The 17,337-nt window shown below is 31.9% G+C and overlaps 1 protein-coding gene across 1 annotated transcript; it reads right to left on the bottom strand.

Moving 5' to 3' along the window:
- Positions 1-8,809: 8,809 nt before the first annotated feature.
- LOC133036012 (uncharacterized) lies at positions 8,810-9,259 on the bottom strand. The gene is made up of 2 exons (XM_061112479.1): positions 9,080-9,259; positions 8,810-8,977 (listed from the first exon to the last, which is right to left on the bottom strand). Exons 1-2 carry the CDS (start codon positions 9,257-9,259, stop codon positions 8,810-8,812), a joined length of 348 nt encoding a protein of 115 aa, XP_060968462.1.
- Between the last annotated feature and the right edge of the window lie 8,078 nt (positions 9,260-17,337).

Here is a 17,337-nt window from a genome sequence, read left to right as displayed (position 1 = left end):
ATATTCTATTATTCTTATATATATTTTTTTTACATACAATTTAAAATAAAATTAGAATTTTTTTTATACATACAATTTTTTTTCTTCCTTTGAATTTGTTATTTTATTTATTTTAATGTATTGTTGGAGAAATAAAATAACTATAATTTATTTTATTTTGTTGCTAGTTATGTGAATTTTTTTTTTCATAAATATTAAATAATATAATATTAAAATATAATCAATCCAACATAACTGATCCAATTCGCGCTTTTACGGATTGGATTGGATTTGAGTTATAGTGCGGATTGGATTGGATCCAAAAATAAAATCTGCACTTAGTGCGGATCGGATGTACTATGAGCAAAATATTGCGAATTGGATTGGATGAACACCCCTAAGACTACTCAAGTTTTCACTCCTTCAATCTCTGCTTTCTTGCTCCCTCTTTTGTTGGGGTCTTCATAAATTCAGACGCCCACAGTCACTGTCAGACCAACATGGAGCTGAGGGGGAAAATTATAGTAAATAGCCCCAAATCATAGGAGTATGTTAGTTTATGTCCTCATTTCAAAAAAATATAGCAAATGACCCTAAATCATAAGACTATGTTAGTAAATGTCCTCATTTCAATTATTATTATTATTTTTTTTTTAGAATTAGAAGCAAATTATTTAAACATTATGGTATATCTATATTAGTTTTGTTAAAATCTTTTTTATTTTAAAGTTATGTCAATTTTTTTAATTTTTTATGAGTTGTTTTGGGTTGTTGGTATATAGATTTTGTTGTACGATATATTTCTATTTTGTTGTATGGTATATTATTATTCTTAGATGATATTTATTTTTTATTATGATATGTATAATAGTGGTATATAATTTTATTAGCATAATAAAAATATTTTATTGTATGTATATAATTTTATTGCCATGCTACCTATATTTAATTATTATTTTTATATTTTTTGATTGTATGATTATTTATTTAAATAATATTTAATTTGTTTTTATTTTATTATATACAATAGTCATGGTATATATATTTTAATTATGATATATAATTTAGTTAGTATAGTATACATATATATGTATTAGTAATCTATATTTTTATTATTATTATTATTTGTATATATGTTTTGGTGTATGATATATGTATTTTTTGTTATACGGTATATAATTTTTTTTAAATAATATTTAAGTTTTATTTCTATTGTACTTTTGCTGACATGATATATAATTTTATTAGCATCCTATATATTTTTATTTTTATTTGTTGTTATTATTATATATATTTTTATTGTAAGGTATATATTTTATGTTATATGGTATATACGTTTTATTGTATAGTATATCATTTTATTTTAGATAATGCATGTTTAGTTTTTCTTTTAGTATACATAAAGGTGATATATAATTTTGTTAATATATATGATATATATAATTTTTTTAATAATATTATATTATTTTGTTTTATTTTTTATTGTAGGTATATACGTTTTATTGTATGGTATATGATTTTTGTTGTCTATAATATATTATTTATTTAATATGATATTTAGTTTCTATTTTATTATATATAAATTTTTTGGTATGTATTCATATTTTAATGGTGGTATATATAATTTTGTTAGCATGATATATATATTTTTTGAGTATTAATTTAGTATTGTTATAATTTTTTTGTGGTATATAATTTTATTACTACGGTATATTAATAATCTGTATTACGATTTATCTAATACTGCTGTATATATTTAAATGATCTAATATATTTATTTATTTTTGTTACAATGTCATAATATGCAATACTAAAAAAAATTATGTAACTTAATTTTGTTATTATATATATTTTTTTTAAAAAAATATGTGATAAATCTATTTTTATAATTTTTATTATCTAATTTATTAGATTTGGCCATTTTTTTAATTTTTTAAAAAAGTGGACATTTACTAACTTAGTTACCACATTGAGGCCCATTTTGCATCTCAACCCGAGCTGAGGGAGGGCTGAAGCCCATATTAAAATCTCAAAACCCATATGTATAAATAGGAAATAAAGGGTTTTTAAATATTATATATATAAAGGAAGTTTCAATGGTTAGATTTTATTGTAACTATCTTACATTTTTTTAGCCATTGGAAAACTATTAAATGGTTGTGATTAATTTAGAAATTAAATAAAAATAAATAAAAAATGACCTGTAACCTGATATTAGAAGTTTTTACACAAAAAGTACAAAATGCACATTTTATTACTAAAATACCACTACACTGTTAAAGCAACATTTATACTTTTCATCTTTACTTTATTATATTTTTACCACATGCACACACAATACATGCAGCTTACACGTTATTGATTGATGTCTTCTATCAATCTTTCATTACATTATTTTCTTTTCTTTTTCTTTATTATTTTCTATTTATTTTCAGTTTTTTTTTTTTTTTTTTTTTTTTTTTTTTTTTTTTAAATCATAACCTCCATAGCTAAACTCTTCCCCCTCCACGATCCCAACTCGTTTTCCCTCTTCTTTATGTTCTTCAATTTTATTTTCAACTCACATTAACCGATTCCGATAACCGTTTTTCCTCTTTTTCTTTTCTCTTAATCTATTTATAAATATGACTATTACTCGTTCTTCATCCACTCCTTCCCCTGTGCAAAAGAATAGTTCTAAAATAGGGTTGAAATCTTAGCTAATAGGAACAAGGGCAAACATCTTGTTGTTCAGGAAGATGACTCTGATTTTACTCCTCCCTTGTCGAAACGTGAGCGAGTTCCTCAAAAGAAGAAATCAAATGTTGCTGCCCAGGAAAAAATTCCTCATGATAATGCTCAAAAAATTGATCAAGATGGTGCTGGTCTTCGATCTCAGGTTTGTTTCTCGGTTTCTTTTTTTTCCCCCATTTTTGAAAATTTTTCGTATTCGACCTTTGTGGGTTTTGTGTTAATCGATTTCATTATTTTAGGTTATTTATTTTAGCATTTTTTTTATTTTGTTTGGCTTTTTAGGGCTTATATTTTATTAATTTGATTTATGTGTTATTTTTATGGGTTTTTCATTTTTCGTTTGTTTAGTTTTAATTTCTGTTTCATATTGTTATTTTTTTTTCCTGTTTTTGTTTTTCCAAATGTGATTGTTTTTCATTTTAGTTACTTCATTTGATCATTTCTCATTTTTTAATTGTTGTTTTTATAGTTTTTTAATAGTTTCAACGCCTTACTGTATGTGTTTTTCTAGTTGTTTTCTGTCTATTTCTATATCATCAATGGGTAAAAATTAAATTTATCATGAATGTTGATGTTCAAGGAGTTTTTCCTATATGTTAGTTTGTTTACAGTTATTTTGTAGTTTTATTATAGTTTTGCTACTTGCCTATGCTATTTCATAATATTTGCTTTCTTTGTAAAATGCAGGATTGGGTTAACAAATACAGTCCCAATGATTTCTACAGATCGAAGTGTGTGTTGGAATTTATTTGACCAGGATCTTAGATCTACTCACAAGTATGTTGTTTAACATCCTAAATATGAACTTCTAAAACGATAATAAACACATATAAAGTTTAGGGAACCTTACATTGGTTGCAGCAGAATAATATGTCTCCTTCCACTCAGATTTCTAACTCTTGTATCCTTTCTGTCGCAAAGTATCACCAACATCTGAGTCCGAATGTCCTTCTCTTCAATTTGGATTCTTCACGATCTTCCAGACTATGATTGAGGTACCACTCGATGTGTGTGGGCACTACTCTATCACTCAAGGTATTCGAAATTAGAAGAAGAAAAGAGAGAGAGAGGGGTCGGCTATAGAAGGATAGTGAGGTGCTCAATTTTCTGAAGACAATCTCTTGAAAAACTGAAAAACTCTTATTATTTGGTGAGCCATCACTATCTATTTATAGGTACCCACTAGGTTTAGGTTAGTAATTATTTGGCATTAAAATAATGAAAATATTAATTGGAAAAAAACTATCCAAGTGGCCGGCCATGGTGTTAATGGGCCCAACTTAGAATTTTGCAATTTTAACAATTTTAATTTCTATTTTCTCAAAAACGTCGATTTTCCAATTCTAACCATTTAAATGCCAAAACTAATTATTTAATAACTAAAATAAATTATTAAATAATATTGTCATTTAACATAATTATTAATTAGACATATAGAGTCTCTTAATTAATAAGTAGATCCTAGAATCTCTTTTTTTCACAATTTTGCCTTTGTTTAGTGAAAATTCATAAACTAGACATAGTCTAATTCTCGAATAATAATTGATTAATAATAATCAATTATCTGAGTCTTACAAGCAGTATGGTCTCAACTAGAATGGGGACCATGGACCCATATTACTTAGCTTCCAATAAGCTGAACCGATTTTATTAAGTAAATTCCCTAACTTATTAATTCCTTGTTGAATCCACTTTTAGAACTTGGAATTGCACTCTCAGTTATATAAAGTGCTCTATATGTTCCACCATATAGATACACTATCACATTTAACCATCGTTATAATCTTAATTTGATCAAAGATCCTCCATATAGATGATTTACACCGAGTAGGGATAAATGTACCGTTTCACCCCTCAATGTATTTTGCCCCTTAAAACACTTAGCTACCTATAAATGATGTTTTAGTGAACTAAAATATAATCACTGAAATAAGAGCTCTTCCATTTACTTCCATTTAACTAAGCTTGAAGGAAATCATCACTTGACTTCTAAACACCTATAGAAGCTATAGATTCCATATTTATGTTTAGCGCTCCCACTCAATCATACTATCATGTTCCCAAAATGTACGTATCACCCTGACCCAAAAGTAGGCTTAACTAACAAATCAAAGAACATGAATAACACTCCTGAGATTGAGCCCAAGTATATCAGGATCTGGATCTTTTGATCTAAGATCAACTAGTGATATTGACTTGGAAAGATACAACGGTAAGTATTATAATATCTTAACTAAGATCAATATCGGTCCAGTCCAATGTATACTCCATACATTCGAAACCAGTATACTTTGCCAATGTTCTGGAAAGAACATAACACTTGTGCAAAGTGTAAGTATACTTCATCGCTGATTATCACATCAGTGTAAATCCAAAACACTGATGAAATAGGGACTTAGTCTTTTGAATCATATAATCACAATCACATTCCACTTTGTTGCCATCACTGTAATTGTGAATGAATATATGTTCTGGACTTAACTGATTTTGTGCATATATTAAACCATAAGCATGAAAACTATATGTTAACATAAATCACTTCTAATTCTCTTATTGATAACAAATCAGATTAGATTGTAATGGGTTTTATTTAGGGCATTAAATCCCAACAGTGTGTATGTATGATTAATTTCTCTGTTATTAATAACATTAAGAATACTTTGTCTGTGAATTTGTTAACAATGTTCTGAGACACCCAATTCGGGAATTTTTTTAGATATTTTTGACTTTATTTTTCACCCCAAGTTGTTCACGGCCTACTTTTGAGAGAGGTTTACTAGCCCAATCCCAAAGAATTTTGGGCTAAGGTTGCTGACCGTTGTATACGGTTCAGTGCCGAAGAGTATTACTTGATTACTTGTCTTGATTGCTTTGGGGATTGCAATAAACTTTTGTTTTCCCAAGAATCAAACCAGTTAATTGAGGTTTGTTTCCCTGGCATAAAAACCATTGATCATAAGGCTATAGAGGATGCTTTCTTGGATAGTAGGTGGGGACAGGATGAATCCATAGGTTTGAAACTCTCTGTGTTGTATTTCATCCAATATTTCCTTCTTAGCAATACTCCAGATAAGGAAGTTTCTAGGTTTGATTTAGATGTTGTTGACAGCGGTCGATGGGATGAGTATTGTTGGGGTAGGGAGTCGTTTGAGTTGACTATTGATTCTTTTAAAGGCAGAATAGAGCATGGTAATAAATGAAAAATAAAAAAGAGGAGAAGGGAGGTCAGTCCTATGATGGTTGGTATAGAGCGTTGGGCTGTCCTTGGGTGTTCATAGTTTGGTTTTATGAATGTTGTCTTGAGATGGTAAACACCTTTTGCAAAAGAGTTGCATCCAGGATTTCAAGAATTCTGAATTGGACCAATGATGTTGGGACAAAAAACTAACTTTTAGAGACTTGAAAGGCATGATTTTTGATTTGCCGTTAAACAAGGTGATTTTTTAGTTTCTTTACTATTTTATATTTGTTTTGTGCCAGTTTATTAATCTTTGTTTTTTTTTTAATTTTTTTGTGTCATGTTTTGTTTTTTTGTTTCTATTTTTCAGTTGAAGATTAAGAACATTCGTCCATCTGATGAGGAGAAGCAGAAGTTGCAATTGGAAGGCTTATTTTTAGATGAATCTATTGATGATCGTGGTACCACTAAGCAAACATTCGAAAGTGGTTCATCTTTTAAAAAGTCTGATTCAGAGGACATAGAAATGTTGAAATCTAAGTTAGAGTTGGTCATTTCCAATCAAGAATCCTTGGCCAAAGATTTTATTTCTTTGAGGTGTTTTATTGACCTTAAATTCAAGTTGGTCATGACTGTAATTAAGGATATTCAAGAAAAAGTTAATATCATTCATGGTCGACCTTCTCATGAGGTATTTATTTTCACAGTTTTTGTTTCATATTTTTTCTCCTGTTATTGTTAGTTGTTTTCATGTTTTATTTCAATTGCACTATTGTTTTAACCAGGTTAAGTCATCTGATGAATGTGTCACCCAAGATTCTGATGATGATGATGCTAATGCTGATGAGGATGATGACAAAGGATAACCTGATCCAGAGAATATTGATACTGATTCTGATGATGGTGATGAGTTGGGTAAAGATGGTGGTGATGCTTCTGGAGTTGATAAGTTGTTGGTGATGTTCCTGCTGTTGATGTGATTCAAACTGAGGCTATTGCAGGCAGTGAAGAGAGGGCTAAAGATGTTGAAAATGTTAAGGCCAAAGAGTCTGGTGTAAAGGGAGATGATTTTTTCAATGGTTCAAGCCAGCTTGAAATTGATGATGAGCAAGTTGTGTTGGATGGTTTAGAGGCTGTTACTAAAATCAATAGCCATTGTGTAGTTTATATGCTTTGTTAGGTTGTGTAAGCATGTTAGTATTTTTTAGTTGCTTGACAGTTTTATGTTAGTTTTGTAACTTTTGCTTTTTTTTTTTTTTTTTTTTTTTTTTTTTATTTTCAAATTTTCTATTTCAGGTTCTAGATTCCAATCCAAATGTTGTTGTTGAAAAGGCAGATGCCATTGCTTTGGATGAAGAAGCTGATGACACTGTTACTTATACTCCTCTTTTGGATAAAAGAAAGCGTACCCTGACATTGAAATCACCTTTTATTGATTTTGGGTCGGCTGATGTGAGCAGCACTCCAATGGAGGTAATGTCCTTAGGTTCTCAATCTGGAGGAGATGAGAGGGATTTTAAGATGGTTACGTATGTGAAGGGCCTTTACGCTCTTAACGATACATTTTCTGATCCCGTCTCTCCTGAAATTGAGGCAAAGTTTGATGCTTGGATTGGCAAAGGATTGCTAAAATATCCTAGGTGATTATTTTCTTTATTTTTTTTATTTGCATTTCTTTTTATTTTGCCAATTATTTGAATTCAATATTGTTTTTTGATTTAGGCCTTACAATTGTTACTCCCTTTGTTTTTTGATCTCCTTGGATTTTGGAAGAATAGGTCCCATGTTCCTGATTTAGGTTCTGACCCTAAAGCTCCTCTAAGAGTTGTGGAGATTGCTAGTCTTCCATCTCAGCAGAAAAAGTGAGTTGTTGTTTTTAAGTTTTTTTATGTTGTATAATAGTTGTTTAACTGTTTTGTTTTCCTTTTTTTTGGAAATAATGATTGCAGAACATTTGTGGTTGCATTTGCAAAGTTCTTCATCCATGGGAAAGATGTCCCCGGTGACTTTAACATTGAAGTACACTCGACTTGCTGCCTTCTTGTTCTCGTACGGTCAAAGGAAATACACAATAGCCATGCGTTATTTTTGGAAATACACAATAGCCAAGGCTTCTAAATAGAAAAAGTAGGGTCATTTTTAAGGGCAACTTTGTTGTTCTTGGTTGATTTTCATTTCAGAAAATTGATTGAGATGTATTGTCCACTAGCTTCATAATTTTCATAATTCATTCGATCATCAAATTGTCCATTGCAAAAGACTAGGAATGGAATGTCTTCTTTTTCCTGTGATTTTGAAATTATTATTAGTGTAAGACAACTATTTTGAAACTGTTTTGATTCTGTTATTGCTAATGTTAATAATGTTTTCGAACATTTTGGATACTGATTTTTATAACAAAAAATAAAATGATCTTTATGAAATAGAAAAGAAACTTACTTCTATTGCCTTTGTTCTGTTCAAATTTTGTATTTCCAATTCTGAACCCTGTTTTTTTTTTTTTTTTTTTTTTTTTTCCTTTTTTTGTTTTTAATACTGTTATGAAACTATAAATAAACTTAAATGCATCTATTACGAAACATTTGAAATTTATTAAATAAACTAACCATTTGTCCAAGTATTTTCTCTTTTTTCTCTGTCAAAATAAATTCCTGTAATATTGAATAACCCATAATGAAATGATGATGGAACTATAAATCAACTTGAAAAAACTTGGAACTTAACTCCAATTAACATGGTTGTAGCTTGATTATATTTTGAAATCATAAAAAAACTACAATGCAAATGAATATACCTTATCTGTATTGTTTATACCTGATTTGGATTGATTGGTACATCCCATGTTGTGGGATTGTGTACCGGATATGTTGATCCGCTGTATGTTTCAAGCCATATTCTTGTCGTATAATAATGTTAAAATTAGTTGTAAACATTTAAGTTCATCTCTTTTATCACAACAAGCGCATGAGCACACGGTAATTCGTCAATTTGGAATCTGTTGCAACTGCATATTTTCTCCTTTAAATTGATCACCCATGATCTTGTTAGTTCTACCACTTCGAACATGCTCTCGTTTATTGGCTTTACCTGCAAATTAGGTAAATATAATCAATTGTCAAACTGTGTAGCAAACTGAAAAAAAAACTATAAGGAAACTATAATGCAACTTATAATTGAAAGAGATTTTACATTTTTTGTCAATGAGTCCACAAAGTTGTTTACTAGCTTTTTCTCTGCTGTAGGTGTAAAAAATGTTGTGGTTTTCGATGCTTTTTTCCTGTTTGTGTATGTCCATTGTTGTATCAAAGCTCTTAGTTCTCTAGCTGCTAAGTTTGCTGCGTTTAGAGATTCAGCAATGTTAGAAGTCATAGTTGAATACCTGTTGTGTCTGCTGTGGTATCTTGACCATTTATGGTATCCAACTTGTTGTAAATATGGTCTAACACGAATGTCCAAGCTGTCAAGCTCGCTCATATGGTATTCAAATTTCCTCTTTGTGTATGCTCTTGCTACTGCGAAGAATGGTTTAACGAGCTTGCTTGCATTTTTCTTGAAGGTTGCTTAACAGGCCATATACACAATAGCCATGCACTATTTCTGGAAATATATGAGCATCTGCCTTAATTATGCTCTCATGTCTGTCTGAGATCAAGCACTGTTCTTCTCTGATCCCATATGTTTCCCTTAGTTTTGTGAAAAATCATTGCCATGAGTTATTGTTTTTTGAATCCACAACAGAAAAAGCTAGGGGAAAAATGTGTCCATTTGCATCTTGTGTACAAGCAGAGAGCAATGTCCCTCCATATGTGGATTAAAGGAAAGTTCCATCAACAACTATAATGGGTTTTCACTTCTTCCATCCTTTTACTGAAGCATCTAGTGCCACAAACAAGTACTTGAAGCTGTTGTCTTCCTCTGTTTGCATGTGTACAATGTTGGAAATTATTTTACCAAGATCTTAGATCTACTCACAAGTATGTTGATTAACATCCTAAATATGAACTTCTAAAACGATTATAAATAAACACATATAAAGTATGAGAAACCTTACATTGGGTGCAGCGGAATAATATGTCTCCTTCCACTCAGATCTCTAACCCTTGTATCCTTTCAAATCCAACCATTTAAATGTCAATTTCAACTATTTAATAACTATAATTAATTATTAAATAATATTGTCATTTATTATATTTATTAATTAGACCAACCAAAGTATCTTAATTAACAAATATACCCTAGAAACTCTTTCTTTACAGTTTCGCCCTTGCTTAGTGAAAAATTCACAAATAGACATAGTCTAATTTGAGAATTATAATTGATTAATCAAAACCAATTAAATGAGTCTTACAAGTAGTATTGTCTCAACTAGTGTGGGGACCATGGGTCTATATATCCGAGCTTCCAATAAGCAGATCAAGAATTTATATCTTAAATTCACTGACTTATTAATTCTTCGTTGAATCTACGCATAGACTTAGAATTGCACTCTCAGCTATATAGAACGCTCTATATGTTCCACCATATAGACACGTCATTAATTATCCATTGTTATAATCCTAATTTGATCAATGATCCTCTATATAGATGATCTACACTGTAAAGGGATTAAATTACCGTAACACCCTACAATGTATTTTATCCTTAAAACACTTAACCCCGTATAAATGATATTTGAGCTAAGTGAAATGAGTACTGCACCATTCATTTTCGTTTGGTTAAGCTCGAAGGAAATCATCTTTTACTTTCTATTTGCCAGATAGAAGCTATAGATTCCATATTTATGTTAGCGCTCCCACTCAATTGCACTACCGTGTTCCCAAAATGTACGTATCATCCTGACCCAAAAGTAGGCTTAACTAACAAATCAAAGAACAGGAATAACACTCTTGAGATTGAACCTAATCATATCAGGATTAAGATCATTTGATCTAGGATCAACTAGGGGATATTGAATTGAATAGATATTACGGTAAGTTTAATAAATCTATGTCAAAGTTCAATATCGGTCCCTTCCGATGCATACTCCATGCATCTAACCCAAGCTTTACTTTAACCAATGCTCTGGAAAGAACATAGCATTTCTCCAAATGTAAGTAAACTCTGTTGTAGATTGTCATATCAGTAAAACCCCAGTGTTCTGATAAATCTAGGAATCTTTAATCACATAGTCATGTTTACTTTCCACTGTGCTGACAACACAATAAACAGGATCAAATATGTGAAAAGGGTTTGGATGAATTTATAAATCAAATAGACAAATAATTGATAAGGTGAACCAAAACATACACAAATGAGTGAAAAATACTTCTGTTTCTTTATTGATGTTGAATAATATGGATTACATTGAAATGTAGTTTTATTGAGGGCATAAAACCCAACATACAATTGTTCCGGGATTAGTTTTTTGCAGCATGTGCAAAAAACTTGGCAGTGTTGGGGATTATTTTACCAAGATCTAGATTTACTACCATGTATGTTATTTAACATCCTAAATATGAATTTCTAAAACAATGGAATTTAAACACATATAAAGTTCAAGAAACCTTACATTGGTTGTAGCGGAATTAAATGACTCCTTTCGCTTAGATCTCTAACCCTTGTATCCTTTCTGTAGCAGAGTATCACCAAGATCTGAGCCCGATTGTTCTTCAGTTGAATGGATTCTTCACAGTCTTACATACTATGATTGAGTACCAACTTGCTATGCGTAGGCATGTATTCTATCACTATAAGGGTTCAAATTGAAGAGATAAAGAGAGAGGAAGGATTCGAAAATAGAGAGAGAAGAGTGAAGGCTCAAATTTTGACTGAAGGCAAGTGAATGCTTAAGCTTTCATCGTCATTCAATTTGAGTCCATCACTATCTATTTATAGGAATACTTCTAGGTTTAGGTTTGAATTATTTGGCATTAAAAATTAATAAATAAATGGTAAAATCATGCAATAGTGGCCGGCCATAGGATGTGGGCCCACCACTTGTAATTTTGTAATTTTGCCATTTTTCAACTATTTATCTTATTTTTTTTTACAAATGCCATATTTTCCAGTTCAACCACTTAAATGCCAAAACTATCTATTTAATAATTAAAATTAATTATCAAATAAAATTGCCATTTAACATATTTATTAATTAGACTTAATAAAGTCTCTTAACTAACAAATAAACCCTAGAATCTCTTTTCTTCACAATTAAGCCCTAGCTTTGTGAAAATTCATAAAAAAGACAGTCTAATTTTAGAATTATAATTGATTAATTAAAATCAATTAACTGAGTCTTACAAGCAGTATTGTCTCAACTAGTATGGGGACCATATGCTTATATAACCGAGCTTCCAATAAGCAGATCTAGAATTTACCAAGTAAATTCTCTAACTTATTAATTCCTCCTTGCACCACTATACATTTGGAATTGCACTCTCAATTATATAGAATGCTCTATATGTTCCACGATATAGATACGTGCTATGAAAATTTAACCATCCTTCTAATCCCAATAATCAAAGATACTCTAGAGATGATTTACACCGAGTAGGGACAAATTTACCATTTTACCCCTCAATGTATTTATCCTTAAAACACTTAGCTTCCTATAAATTGATATTTAAGTAAACTAATATAATCATTGAAATAAGAGCTCTTCTATTTATCTCTAGTAAGCCAAGCTCGAAGGAAATCATCATTTCACTTCTATGTCCAAATAGAAGCTATAGATTTTATATCTATGTGTAGTGCTCCTACTCAATTGTACTATCATGTTCCCCAAATGTACGTTCAACCCGAACCAAATGGTAGGCTTTAACTAACAAATCAAAGAACATAAATAACACTCTTGAGATCGAACCTAACCATGTCAGGATTAAGATCTTTTGATCTAAGATCAAGAAGTGATATTGACTTAGAAAGATACTATGGTAAGATTATAATATCTTTACCAAGATCAATATCGATCCCAGTCCAATGTATACTCCATACATCCGATACTAGCATACTTTGCCAATGTTATAGAAAGAACATAACACTTATCCAAGGTGTAAGTAAGCTTTATCGCTGATTATCACATCAGTGTAAATCCAGTGCACTGATGAATCAAGGGACATTAACTTTTGAAGCATATAATCACAATTACCTTCTATTGTGTTGACATCACTGTAATTGTGAATAACTATATGTTCTGGATTTATAGAAATTATATACGTTAAACCATAAACATGAAAACTACATGTAAACATAAATGACTTCTAATTTTCTATTGATAACAAATTAGATTAGATTGAAATGAGTTTTATTTAGGTTATAAAATCCCAACAGGCAACAACTTGTATGATTTGTTTATTTTTCCTCGTAATTCTTCTTGCGCGTGCTCTTTGCTTCTCCATGCTTTCATGTAGTTTATTCTCACCCCATACTTATGTTTCATTTCTCCTTTGATGTCTTGTGGCATTTGAGTTGTTTTTATGTTGGCAAACCTTGGCTTGATGTAGTTTTTAATCAACTTCGGTGTAGCTTATCTTTTTTCTGCAAATCTATGTTTAGATCACAAGTGTGAATCACCTTTCTGTCATATTTTTGAATTATGAATGACTTGGTTGGTCCGTTTCTAGATGCCGTTAGTGCCCACTTGCATTTTGGATCCAAGCAACAAATTTGTATGTTCTTGCGCAAGACTTTTTCACTTTGAATTGGAAGTTGGTTTCTAATTGCATAGAAACCAAGCACACTTTGAAGTGTTTCTTTGTCCTTGTATATTTGTGATTTTGAAATTATTATTAGTGTAAGACAACTATTTTGAAACTGTTTTGATTCTGTTATTGCTAATGTTAATAATGTTCCGAACATTTTGGATATTGATTTTTATAACAAAAAATAAAATGATCTTTATGAAATAGAGAAGAAACTTACTTCTATTTCCTTTCTTCTGTTCAAGTCTTGTATTTCACATCCTGAACCCTGTTTTTTTTCAATTTTTTGTTTTTTGTTTTTAATACATTTATGAAACTATGGAAAAACTGAAATGCAACTATTACGAAACATTTTAAATTTATTAAACAAATTAACCATTTGTCCAAGTGTTTTCTCTTTTTCCTCTGTCAAAATAAATTCCTTCAATATTGAATAAAATCATAATGAAATGATGATGCAACTATAAATAAATTTGAAAAAACTTGGAACTTAACTCCAATTAACATGGTTGTAGCTTGATTCTATTTTGAAATCATAAAAAAACTACTATGAAACTGAATATACCTTATCTGTATTGTTTATACCTGATTAGGATTGATTGGGAGCTCCTTATCTTTTCGTTATTTTGATTCAGTTGTTGCCAATTGTGAACCCTGTGTTTTTCATCAGTTCTGTTTGAATCAAATCTTCTTTGTAACAATTATAAAACTAATATGCAACTATTTCCATAAAACTTACCATGTATAATTGCTATCTCTTGGTCCCCGTCAAACGAAATTCCTGCATAATATATAAACTATCATAAAATGATAATGCAATTATAAGGCAACCAAAACAAAAAATAAATAGACTTATACATAATTGGTTGTAGCTTAATTCGAATTTGCTCCTCTTATTGTGTTTATGAAAGAATATATTTCACATTCAGAACCAACAATCAACCAAAATGCAACTGTATATAACTCAGATCTATTATTCATGACTTTTTTTTTTTAATATTTTCACATCATACCTTGTTTTGGATTCGGGGGGAGGGGGAGCACCAGATCTGTTTGTTAAGTGCGAGATTTATACTGATCATAAAAGTCTCAAATACTTTTTAACCCAGAAAGATTTGAATATGAGGCAGAGGAGGTGGTTGGAATTGGTTAAGGACTACGACTGTGAAATTTTGTATCACCCCGGGAAAGCCAATGTTGTGGCCGATGCTTTAAGCAGAAAAGGACCTGGGCAGGTTTGTACCACGATTTTGATAGCCCCTCAACTAGCCTCTGAAATTGTTAGTGCAGGGATTGAGTTCGTGGTTGGGAAATTGCACAATTTGACACTCCAGTCTGATCTGTTGGAGAGAATCAGAAAGGCACAACTAGAAGATCCCGAGCTAGTTGAGGTTCGAGACGAAGTAATGGCTGGTCGGCCTAGAAACTTTTCAGTCTCAAACAGTGGAATGTTGTTATTCAAAGCTCGAGTTTGTGTTCCTAATGTTGATGAGCTTAAGAAAGAGATACTTGATGAAGCTCATACCACACCTTATTCATTGCATCCGGGAACCACCAAAACGTATCAGGATTTAAAATCCTACTTCTGGTGGTATGGGATGAAAAGAGATGTGGTGGACTACGTGTACAAATGTTTGACCTGTCAGCAAATCAAGGTTGAACATCAGAGGCCGGCAGGGTTACTGCAACCTTTGATCCTTCCTGAATGGAAGTGGGAGGACATTGCAATGGATTTTGTAACTGGATTGCCTAGAACTACGGGAATGTATGATTCAGTATGGGTCATAGTGGATAGATTCACAAAATCAGCCCACTTTCTACCAGTGAAAGTTACATATTCCGTGGATCAATACGCTGAATTGTATGTGAAGGAGATAGTTCGTCTCCATGGAGCCCCTAAATCTATTGTGTCAGATAGGGATCCAAAGTTTACATCGAAGTTTTGGGTGAGTCTTCAGAAGGCTATGGGTACCAAGTTAAAGTTTAGCACAGCCTTTCACCCTCAGACTGATGGTCAATTAGAAAGAACAATCCAGATATTGGAAGACTTACTGCGAGCCTGTGTCATGGACTTTGAAGGTTCATGGAGTAAGTACTTGCCTTTAATTGAATTCTCCTACAACAATAGCTACCAGAGTACAATAGGGATGGCTCCCTATGAGATGTTATATGGTAGAAAATGTCGTTCTCCTATTCACTGGGACGAAACAGGAGAAAGGAAGTACTTGGGTCCAGAGTTAGTGCAGGACCAATGAGGCTATCGATAACATCAAGGCTTGGATGCTTACTGCTCAAAGCAGGCAGAAAAGTTATGCTGATCCGAAGCGCAGAGATGTTACGTTTCAGGCAGGGGAACATGTTTTTCTGTGGGTTTCACCAATGAAGGGTATTAGGCGCTTCAGGAAGAAGGGTAAGTTAGGCCCTAGGTTCATTGGGCCATTTCAGATACTTGAGAAGGTCGGGCAGGTAGCGTACCGGCTAGCCTTACCACCAGCATTGTCGGCTGTTCATGACGTATTTAATATTTCCATGTTGAGGAAATACGTGTCAGAGCCAACTCATATCTTGAGTTATGAAGCCCTTGAACTGCAAACAGACTTATCCTATGAAGAACAACCTGTACAGATTATGGATAGAAAGGAAAAAGTTCTTCGGAATAAGACTATTGCACTGGTTAAGGTGCTCTGGAGGAACAGTAAGGTGGAAGAAGCCACCTGGGAATTGGAGTCGGATATGAGGACTCAACATCCAGAGCTATTCAGGTTAGATTTCGAGGACAAAATCCTATTAACGGGGGGATAATTGTAATGACCGCTTTAGTAATTTGGATTAGTAAAGGCAATTAGCACTAATTTTTATTATTTTATTATTATTTGTAAATTAATTTAATTGTGGACCCCAATATTGAGAAATAAATATTAGAGTTATAATTTCTCAATTCCGGAGATTTTATTAAACTCTAGGGGTATTATTTAGCTTATATGTGAGATATGCAAATTTTGTAATTTTTGCTCGGCGACAACGGAAAATGCGATGGATGGCTAGATTGATCACATGGGTAAGTTTAGAACCTTATTTCTTAGTGGGAAACATTTTAGAGAAAATAAATTATCGGGATTGAGCGGGGTTATGGAATTTGACCATTTTACCCCTAGCTTTTGAAACACCTAAGTTGTTAACTTAAAGGGCAAATTGGTAATTTGTTTGGGGTTGGGTGGCTGCCTAGGAGTGTGGCACGTGGCCACTTGTTTTCAGCCAAGGGAAATGGATTTTCCCTAATTTGATTTATCCCATTTAGCTAATTAGAAAGAAAATACAAAATTCAAAGGAAAAGCTTCCTTTCTTCTCTCTCTCTCTCTCTCTCTCTCTCTCTCTCTCTCTCTCTCTCTCTCTCTCTCTCTCTCTCTCTCTCTCTCTCTCTCTCTCTCTCTCTCTCCGAAACCAGCAAGGACAAGGGGAAGGGCTGCTGATTTTTGGTGTTTTCAGCAAAGTAATCTTGGGAGATTCAAGTTAAGGTAAGCCCTAGTGAAACCCTTATCTAGTTTTTAAGTTTTTGCTTAGTTTGAACTTGTGAATTTGTAATAGGGGGGCTGTTAGGGTTGGATGTTTGTTTAGTTCGAATTCTAGGGTTAGTATGAGTTAATTTTGGTTCATAGCAGCTGGTGTGGTGATTGATTGTAAGTTTTATGCAACTTTGAGCTTTGAGTTCAAAGCTTTGGGCTTTAATGGCAACTTGAGATTTATTGATTTGTTCTGTGAATTACTGGC

Source organism: Cannabis sativa, chromosome 3, assembly GCF_029168945.1.
Source record: "Cannabis sativa cultivar Pink pepper isolate KNU-18-1 chromosome 3, ASM2916894v1, whole genome shotgun sequence".
Lineage (NCBI taxonomy): Eukaryota > Viridiplantae > Streptophyta > Magnoliopsida > Rosales > Cannabaceae > Cannabis > Cannabis sativa.
This window is presented reverse-complemented; position numbering and strand designations above follow the sequence as displayed.

What these genes read in the sequence shown, in the direction of transcription:
- LOC133036012 (XM_061112479.1), bottom strand. Translation starts at nt 9,259, where the DNA reads ATGACTTCTAACATTGCTGAATCTCTAAACGCAGCAAACTTAGCAGCT. An exon ending in TGGACTCATTGACAAAAAAT is followed by an intron (nt 8,978 to 9,079) that starts GTAAAATCTCTT and finishes CCTAATTTGCAG; the next exon opens with GTAAAGCCAATAAACGAGAG.